At 38.1% G+C, this 9,977-nt stretch overlaps 1 protein-coding gene across 2 annotated transcripts; it reads left to right on the top strand.

The window, feature by feature from the left end:
* The first annotated feature begins 277 nt into the window (after positions 1-277).
* Positions 278-2,936, top strand: LOC103968945 (myb-related protein 2). 2 transcript variants are annotated; one of them, XM_009382317.3, is made up of 7 exons: positions 278-374; positions 467-683; positions 843-919; positions 1,013-1,064; positions 1,141-1,228; positions 1,304-1,373; positions 1,904-2,936. In XM_009382317.3, the coding sequence occupies exons 2-7, from the start codon at positions 470-472 to the stop codon at positions 2,594-2,596; spliced, it is 1,194 nt and encodes a 397-aa protein (XP_009380592.1). In that variant the 5' UTR covers positions 278-374; positions 467-469; the 3' UTR covers positions 2,597-2,936. The 2 variants fall into 2 exon arrangements, with proteins under 2 accessions (XP_009380592.1, XP_064943381.1); XM_065087309.1 differs by having other exon boundaries at positions 467-761.
* The last annotated feature ends 7,041 nt before the right edge of the window (positions 2,937-9,977 follow it).

Genomic DNA, 9,977 nt, shown 5'->3' with positions numbered 1-9,977 from the left:
TTTAATCCATCTTTCGCAAAAGAGAATGGATATCGACGGATCGATTCGCCTGCGCATGGGACAAGCTAAAGTTGTTCCCACAAAGAAAGTTGCTGTTATTGATGCTGCCGCAGAATCTTTAGTCCATCAGAGAAGTGAGAACAAAAGTCGCAGGAGATGATGGTCCAGCGGCAAAACAGGATGTCTCTTTTCGAGTTTTTGGTGCCAAGATTGGATCGGCGAAACCACTTTTGTTCCAATGATTCCGTATTCTCTTTTGCATCTGCCTTATAAAGGGCGAGCCATGGTCATCACTAACCAGCAAGAGGAGCAGCTCATGAAGCAATTGGTTTCCGAGATGGACAATTCTTCTCCTTAGATCAAGGAAAAGAAAGGTAAGAAGGAACGATGGCGGAGAAGTTTGAATCATCATCATCTACCTTTTTCTCTTGAATTCTCACTGTGCGATACTGCTTTTGACATGCAGAAGATGTATCATCATCAGCATCATCACCAGGGACACAACAACATTCTTTCTTGTAGGACTGCGTTTCCTGCAGAGAAGCATTTGTTGCTGCAAGGAGGAAGTATCCCAGAAGATTCAGGACTGGTTCTATCGACTGATGCCAAGCCCAGGTTGAAGTGGACAGCCGAGCTCCATGAAAGATTCATAGAGGCAGTCAATCAACTTGGTGGAGCAGATAGTGAGTATATCATCATCATCATCATCATCATCAACAACAACAAGAACAACAACAACAACAACAACAACAAAAAAGAAGGCAGAATTCAACATAAACGTTCTCATCCGATGGCAAATGCATGTTGCATTCTGGGCTAAATTTAAGCTCATCGTTTTGCAGAGGCTACACCCAAGTCGGTCATGAGGCTCATGGGCATTCCTGGACTAACTCTCTATCACCTGAAAAGCCATCTTCAGGTCCTGATCGAATTCTTCTCCTTCTTCTTCTTCTTTCTTTCTTGTTTCCTTTCTGTAACATTGGGAGATTGAGTTGTCGTTGTGGTATTGCAGAAGTACAGGCTCAGCAAGAATCTCCAAGCTCAAGCAAATGGAGCCGAGAGTGGTAAGAAGCAGCATCCGACTTTGAGTTGTCAGAGCAGGAAGAAAAGAAATGCAAGCTAAGACTTGTTATCTTACAGTTATAGGTTGTAAGCTTGCAGCAGAGAGAACAAGCGAGGGCAACGGATCACGAGCGAGCAACACAAACATCATTCCCCAGTCAAACAAGTAAGACAACAGCAACATGCAATGTAATAACCATCGAGTGGAATAGATTGTTTACTGACGTGAGCTTAATTGCAGAACATATCCGATAAATGAAGCACTTCAAATGCAAATTGAAGTCCAAAGAAGGCTACAAGAACAACTTGAGGTAAATTAGCTTTGATGAGATATATATCTATCTATAGATATGAGATAAGCATGCATCAACCACTACACACTGTTGAAAGAGAACATACGGATTACTACTCATTACTGTGTGATTAAACAAGTGCCAGACCACCAATTTGAAAGCTGCAAATAAATTAGCTTTGATGAGATATTTGTTGGATGTGCATCATACTTCAAACACCAGCTTCTCTATAGAAGCATGGAATACACGAGAGAACGAGTCGGATTGGGATTGGGATTGGTATTCCTCTGTGAGAGAGAGAGAGAGAGAGAGAGAGAGAGAGAGATCTGACACCAATGTAAACAAACAGGTTAGACAATTAACTCAAAAACTGGTAAAGCTAAACAAAAGCAAACAAATAATATATCTCGAATAAACTTCAAGAAAGAAAAGATTCAGGAAGTCGCTTAAGTCCTTTTTGTTCCTTTCTCTGTTCATCATCCTTATAGTTTGGTGCTGTTACATGATGAGTGATTGATGCATGCGATCGCAAAATGGATCCGTGACAGGTTCAAAGGCACCTGCAACTAAGAATAGAAGCACAGGGGAAGTACTTGCAGTCTGTCCTGGAGAAGGCTCAAGAGACACTTGGGAAGCAGCATTTGGGGACTCCAGGACTAGAAGCTGCCAAAGTTCATCTCTCTCAACTGGTCTTCAAAGTCTCAAATGAATGTTTCAGCAATGCATTGACAGGTCTGGAAGAAATCCCAGCCCCGAATACCCTACAAGTGCATCCACCCCAACTTGCTGACTTCTCGGTACAAAGTTGCTTGACATCATCTCAGGGATCACAAAAGGATCTTGACATGGCCAATTTCCGCAGAAGTTTGAGAGCCTACATGCATGAGAATGCCAGGCTTGAAGGTTCCCAATCTGCATGGTGCTACCTGAATGAGCACAAGACTTTTCCCTCATCCATGTTTGGGGATTCAGAAAGGACATCTTTCAAAGTAGAAGATTTTGTGTCACCACTTCCCGTGAGGCCTCGGGTGGAAAGAGAAGGGGAAGCTGGTTCTGATGCCCAGCAAACGGAAAGAAGTGACCCGAATGGCAAGAGAACAGCAGAACAACAGGAGAGAGGAAAGCAATCAGACAGTTTTGGGCTGGCTGGTCACACAGCACAACTAGATCTCAATGCTGATGAAGACGATGAGGGTGCTACGAACAGCAAATTTGACCTGAACGGCTTCAGTTGGAGCTGATTTGCGGCAAGCATTATGAAGGCATAAGAACACTGTACATACTGAAATTGTTAGCTCGCTCGCTCTCTCTCTCTCTCTCTCTCTCTCTCTTCTCCTTGATCATCACAGGTAACCAAAACAAGTATTGGCTACAACATTAAAGTGATTCCAAAAGACAGTCTGCAGGAGATGAAGCTAAGAAGAATGCATCTACAACAAACAAGTTTCCAGGAGAATGTTACTGAGAGCATCATGTTCTCAGATCTATGATACCAATGTCACCGGCAGTCACAAGAAATCCACAGTTCAGTACCATCATAAATAATACAAATTACACAAAATAGAGATCTTGTTTCGAGCATATGGAAGAACAAGTTCTGGGGGTTAATCCCTTTTAGTTACCCCACTGCCACAGACATGGCAGGTTAATCCCTACTTCAGAGTGGTCATGAGTTTGGTGCATTGATAAGGAGGGCAGGGGAGTCGTACTTACAGTTTTGCTTACGAGATGGTGGTCTTGCCTTCCCAAGTCATCATCCCTACTTGGAGAACCGAGGGCTATAACTCAATATCCTTATCAAACAAGTCCAACTTAAGACTAACTAACTCGATAGAGAAAAGATTTCCTTTAACAAAATAGAGAATTTTCCTCATGCTTCCACAAAATTGTGCTGGATACCAATCTTGGATCGATGTAAAGAATAGTTTATAAGCGAGAGACTTCGTGAGTAGAGCAAGAGCAGATCGCTGCTATTGTTGCGATTGCTGTTGCTGTGAGGGCACAGACGTTCTTTTCGTTCTCCTTAATTCCACCGACTGTTGATAGATCAGCGAAGGCAACGAAAGCTACCGCGGTGAGGAAGATGAGGATTGGCCGTGGAGCCTCTTAGGAATGTGGCTACAACGACGTTGGTCGCTGGCCGAAGACAAGGTTGAAGCTTCGCTTTTCTCAACGACGTTGGTCGTTGGCCAAAGGTAAGAGCGAAACTTCGCTTTTCTCACTACTCTGATACCATGATGAAAAGAATAGAAGATAAGAACAATTACCGAAGAAGCTTTATTGAAGAAATGAAAAATACCTCAATACATTAACATGTTCCCTATCTATCTAACTTGAATCACCCCTGACACATCAAGATAACTCACAGCTACGGTAAGTACTATTAAATCAGGCTGACTACAGAAGGTTAAATTCATACCCGACCTGAAAAAAAATGATGCTATGAACCACCTCCCTCTCGGTCACTTGGACACCTTCATCTCAGGCGGAGTAGAGAAGCTTATCATCAAACTCCTCTCTATTATTTCGACTTTGATGTTTTCTTCTAGATATTTCTGGCCGAAGCACTCTTCCAGCTCTGGGTTAGGGTAGTGACTTGATTCGATTTATTGCCACATCATACCCGTACACGTCGACACTCGATCCAATGCTACTTGACTTCTTTTACTCTTCCATCACCTCAGCCACGCAGTTCAACACGAGCATCCTCAGCTAACGAGTCAATAGCTATACACGACAATGATATTGTTGAGAGGGAGAGAAGAAACTCAAAACAAAAGAACAAAGAAAACTTAATAGATTATTAATAATAAAATATATCAGAAAATCAACATAAAATAAAATTTAAAGTTATTTGATAAATTTAACTTATATCTACGAAGAAAAACTAAAGTATGAATTCTCTTTCGCACCCTCTAGCATCAACCTCGAATAATTTATATTACTTTTTACACCCTAGAAAGAAATTTAAAAGCACTAAAAGTATTTCTTACATCTTCTTCTCCACGAAAATCTAGAGATACATGAGATATTTATATAAGAACTAAACCCTAATTACTATGGTTTTCTTTTTTCACCAAAACTCTTGTATTATGATTCCTTATTTCATCCGAACACCTCGAGGAATTCTAAAATATTTATCTATCTGAACAATTTCTAAAATACTTATCTATCTCAACAATTTCTCCGAGCATTTTATTAACTTTTATGCTTCTTGAAGAGAAATTACTTTTGTTTATGCTCTTTTCAATCTTCATCACTCATACCATTTCTTTCTTAGGAGGGAGAGAAGAAATATAAAATCAAAATAAAATACCTTGAGATTAATAATAAAATATATACTAGAAAGCCAACACAAGATTTAACATGGTTCAACAAATCCTGCCTACATCCATGGAGAAAAATAAAATTATTAAATATCTATGAGATTAATTACAAGACCTTCAGTTATCCTCACTCAAGTATGAATTATTATTTTTTTAATAAATCATGAAGAATTTATATCATTTTTTTCACTCTCTCTAGAAATCCTAGAGAGAAATCTATGAACATAAAAAATATTCATCACATCTTTCTTTCTCCCGCATCAAAATCTAGAGATACATATGATATTATATAAGAATCAAACCCTGTCTATCAGATTTTCTTTTTTTACAAATGTATTGGAATTCTTGAGATACTAATTTCAAAAAAATCCTAAAATACTTATTAATCCCATAAATAACACAAACCAATTGTACAAGAATAGGACAAGATCTTGAATAGTCTCTCAACTGAACAAACTCTAATTAAATTCAGGATCAGATGTATGAATCAATCATAATCGAGCCTCGAACTTCCCTATTGATAAAAGATATGTTTTGTTAACATTTATTGATATGTTCTCCGTGTTTATATAGGTTAGGAGGGAGAAATTTCCTTAATAAAGCAATGAGATTTTCTCATGAAATTAGGAAAATCTTATATGTTATTATGCCTTAGTAAGATGGTGCTCCTATCAAGGATATCGATCTTGGACTGATGCAATAAAAATAGTTTATGGGTAAGAGGCTTCATGAGTGAGTCTGCTAGTTGATCAACCATATATACATGAGAAACACGTGGTTGATGTCAGATAACTTGATCTCGCACGAAGTGAAAGTCGATGACAATATGTTTCATGCATGAGTGGAACACTAGATTGGTACATAGGTAGGCAGTTCCAACATTATCACAATATATTATAGAAGTAAGAGTGGAGTCGATGTTGAGTTCCTTGAGCAAATTCATGACCCAATTGAGTTATGCAACAATGATAGCGATGGCACGGTATTCAACTTCAATTGTGGACATTACAATTATCTTTTACTTCTCATAACTTCAACTGATTGGATTAGCTCCAAGGAAGATAATATACACCAACGTGGATGTTCTATCATCAAAGTTTCCTACCCAATCAATATTGAAGAAAGAGGACCTTATTGGGGGTCCCTTTAAGATATTGTATGATTCGTTTAACTACAAAATAATGCATAGTAGATAGTCGATGCATGAATTATGATAATTTATTAATCGTAAATGAGATGTTTAGATGGGTGAGAGCTAAGTACTATAAGGAGCCAACTACTTATCGATATTGAGTGGGTTCCATAGTAGGACTCCCATCATATAATTTAAGTGATTCACTAGTAGAGAGGGGGGTTGTAATCTCTTTTGCATCATGTATGTTTGTTTTTTATAATAAATTTTGAATATACTTTCTTTGTGATAGGAAGAGACCTGAAGATGTATATGTTGCTGCCACTCTCAAAAAGCAACTCAAGGTTCCTAGATCTTTGAGGGAGAATCAATATGCTAATTGCTTGATAAATACTTGGATCTCTGTAGAATTATTAGCCATGATAATAATGTCATCCATATACAATAGAAGATATATTGTGCCTTCATATTGTCATCGTAGAAATAATGAGGCATTAGACTTGGAGTTGATAAAGTTAGTTGAAGTAAAAAATGAGCCAAGTTTGGTGTACTAGGCTCTTGGTGTTGAATCTCATATTTTGATGATAAAATCAATTAATAAGTTTGTGATCTAATCTACGTTTTGAGTGATGTAGGACTAGCTTTAATCAATGAGAGATAAATTGATTAAAGCGGGAGGAATCGAACGTTGGGCCAGAGTGAACATGTTAGAAGATTGGATATCGGGTCGGAGGATCAGTCGACGTATCGGCAGAAGGCTTCGGGCCATGAGTTCGGGCATAAGGCCAAGAAGATTGAACATTGCGCCTATTGAATCTCATATTTTGATGACGAAACCAATTGATAATTGTGTTTATATTTTAATCTGTGTTTTGAGTGACGTAGGATGCTTCAATCAGGATGACACAATTAAAGTAAGAAAAATCATGTTGGTACGGAGGAACATGTCAGAAGATTGGACGTCGGGCCAGTGGATCGGTCGACATTTCGACAGAAGGCTTCGAGCCGTGGACTTGGGCATCGGGCCAAGAAGAGTGGGTATTGTGCTAAGGATATTAGAGTTGCGGAGTTAACTGGCTGATCGGGCAATAGGCCGCAGGAGAGGATGATGCGCCAAAGAATCGGACGAAGCGTCAAGGGACCAATGACATGCCAGACAACTTGGTTAATTGCTTAGGATTAATTGTCTCGATCGAAGTTTTGTTTTACATGTGCAGGATTAACTATGATGGAAGTAAGACATGCAGCAGGAGTTGCACCGGAGTCAAGACTATGATCACATTGGGGGTTCGAGAGTTCGACGGAAGTCTGGACGATCGTCGGAGGTTCTACGGGAATAAATCCAAGAAGTCCAGGAGCTTACCAAAGAAGCTCATCGGAACTTGCCAAGTGGATTGTTGCAAGTCCAGGAGTTTGCCGGAAGTCCACCAGAGCATCATCGAAGGTTCGTCAGATGTTCGCCGGAAGTTCGCTAGAAGCTCACCGAAAGAAGTGATTGATGCACTGGAGCAAGTTGCAGTAAATGTCTTAAGAAATATCGTAGTTAGTACGATGATTAAGTTAGAAATGAGAGGTGATCCCATTAACTTAATCGTAGTGACAGACCCAGATTGGGCCGAATGGATCAGCCTATTCGAACCCAGATTTCCTGGCCAGCGGTGGCACCGCCTAGGAGCTCGGTCTCCGAGCTCTACCAGGCGGTTGAACCGCTCCAATCAAGCGGTGGCACTGCCTGAGCTCGGTCTACGAGCTCTGCCAAGAGGTGCAACCGCCCCTGTCAGGAGGCTAGAAGTTCTCCTCCCTTTTTTCTCCCAAGTTTTGATCTTTCAAGAGAGGAGAGAAAATTCTGTAAGGGTTGTCTCCTAAGCCCGTCAAAAGGAGTGAAACTATAAAAGAGTGGTTGGCCTTTGCCTATTGAAGGAAGGCCTCTAGTGGACATCGGTGACCTCGTCGGAGGAGGAAGCCAAAAGTGGATATAGGTCAAGATTGACTGAACCACTCTAAAATTACGGTGCTCTCTGGTTTGTATTTATTTTCTGTTCTCTATCTTAACTACAAACTGCCTCCATAGCTTTATTTTAACTGCACTTTGCCTAATTTAAGTTAAAGTAATTTTCGAATCGGCTTTCATACCGAAATCAATTTTATCGTACGAACGTCGTTTTAAATCGTCGAAAGTTTTCCGTTGCACTAATTCACCCCCCCCCCCCCCCTCTTAGTGCTCTTAATCCTAACAATTGGTATTAGAGCCCGGTTTTTCTCATTTCGGATTTACACCTAAGAGAAATGGCTCTTCATGGCTTTCAAGAGGGCTTATCGGTTGTTCGTCCACCGTTGTTTAACGGATTGGACTACACTTATTGGAAAATTCGAATGAGAGTTTTCTTAATTTCTATAAATTTGGATTTATGAAATATTATTTAAAATGGTTTTCAACTTCCCTCTAAACCGATGAACGAATGGTCGGATTTGGAGAAGAAGTATTTTTCTTTAAACGCAAAGACTATGAATGCCTTATTTTGCGCTTTGGACAAAAATGAGTTCAATTAGAATTCTACATGCGAAACGGCTTTTGAAATTTGGTGAACACTTGAAATCATGCACGAGAGAACTAGTAGAGTCAAAGACACGAAAGGTAATATTTTATTGCATGATTTTGAGCTTTTTCAAATGCAACCAAGCGAGACTATAGGCGACATGTACACCCATTTCACGGATGTCATTAATAATCTAAGAGTTCTTGATAAATCTTTTTTGAATTTTGATCTCGTAAGTAAGATTTTAAGATCCCTTCTAAAACGGTGGGATCCTAAAATAACCGTAATATAAGAGATAAAAAATTTAAATGATTTTCCATTAGAAGAATTAATCGGGTCATTAAGGACCTATGAAATGATACTTTTGGAACATTTTGAACCCGATGAGCACTTGAACCACCTTCCAAAGAATAGGAAGGATTTGAAACTCCGGACAAATGAATACCACTTGAGCGATGACTCAAGTGATGAGGACAATGATGAACTTAAACTTCGAACACTAAATCTTAATAAGTTTATTAAATAAAAATCTAAAATAAATAAAGAACTTGAATGGAGGAAGAGGCCAAAGAAGAGGAAGGCAACCAAAGATGAATCAAGAACTTCCAAAGGTGAAATGACGAATTGGGCTTTGACAGACTTCGACTACAAGATAAGTAACTCAACTCTCTTGAATTATTTTGAAATTACTTGAAGTTTTTCATGAGTGCTTAATTTAGATAGTAGGAATAGGAAATAAAAAAATTATTTTTCAAAAATTATATCATGTTTTTCTTTTTAGCATCATTGAAAAATTAAAAAATTGATCATGAAAAGTATATTGCTAAGGTTTCATGCATATTATGTTTTGAAATGTTGAATGATGTATGCAACATTAGGGATGATAATTATATGATATGTGATAATGCTTAGGATTAATCCATGCATGTGTATCTTGATGATTTTATGTCATGTATGAGTTTTTGAAGTAAATGTTGATTTGAAACTCTCATTTTAGATTAACATATTTTTGGTCTAATCGTTTTTATGACAAATTAAGATGGCATTCTCATGACATATTAAGATGACATAGTGCATGTACATCTATGTATGAATTTCTTGATAGTCTTTTGATGATAGATATGATATCATGATGTGTTTGGTCTTGATGGCTTCATGACAAAACTTATGTTTCGATTTTAAATGATGATACATGTTTTCACAAAAGACTTGAATACCCTCATATAAAATCAATTGTATGAAATGGAAATGAATTTTCTATCCTATTGAGATTAATGAATTTATTTTACCAATCTTGTGAATCTCATGAAAATAAACATGATGAATATTTTGAAAATAAATGAGTGTATCATGCATTTGGTCTTAATGATTTCTCTTGGACATACTTTTTGAAATTATACTTGATGATGAATATCAAAATATTAAAAGGATGTTATCATGGAATCATGCTTGATGATTTGTTTTTTACCTTTCTGTCTTAAATGTTGACACTTGTTTTATTAAAGATAAAGGCATGCTTATAAGAAGCAAATCACATGAATAGAAATTTATAAAAAATGAAATGCGATCCTCTATCTTATCATCTTTTCAGTAAATCTATGCTTGTCATGTATGAATTTATTGAATG

The sequence above is a fragment of the Musa acuminata genome, chromosome BXJ1-2 (assembly GCF_036884655.1).
Source record: "Musa acuminata AAA Group cultivar baxijiao chromosome BXJ1-2, Cavendish_Baxijiao_AAA, whole genome shotgun sequence".
NCBI classification, from domain to species: domain Eukaryota; kingdom Viridiplantae; phylum Streptophyta; class Magnoliopsida; order Zingiberales; family Musaceae; genus Musa; species Musa acuminata.
Note: the sequence above shows the minus strand (reverse complement) of the source record. Positions and strands in the feature narration are given on the sequence as shown.

What these genes read in the sequence shown, in the direction of transcription:
- LOC103968945 (XM_065087309.1), top strand. Translation starts at nt 470, where the DNA reads ATGTATCATCATCAGCATCATCACCAGGGACACAACAACATTCTTTCT. An exon ending in ACCTGAAAAGCCATCTTCAG is followed by an intron (nt 920 to 1,012) that starts GTCCTGATCGAA and finishes GTGGTATTGCAG; the next exon opens with AAGTACAGGCTCAGCAAGAA. An exon ending in GGCTACAAGAACAACTTGAG is followed by an intron (nt 1,374 to 1,903) that starts GTAAATTAGCTT and finishes GATCCGTGACAG; the next exon opens with GTTCAAAGGCACCTGCAACT.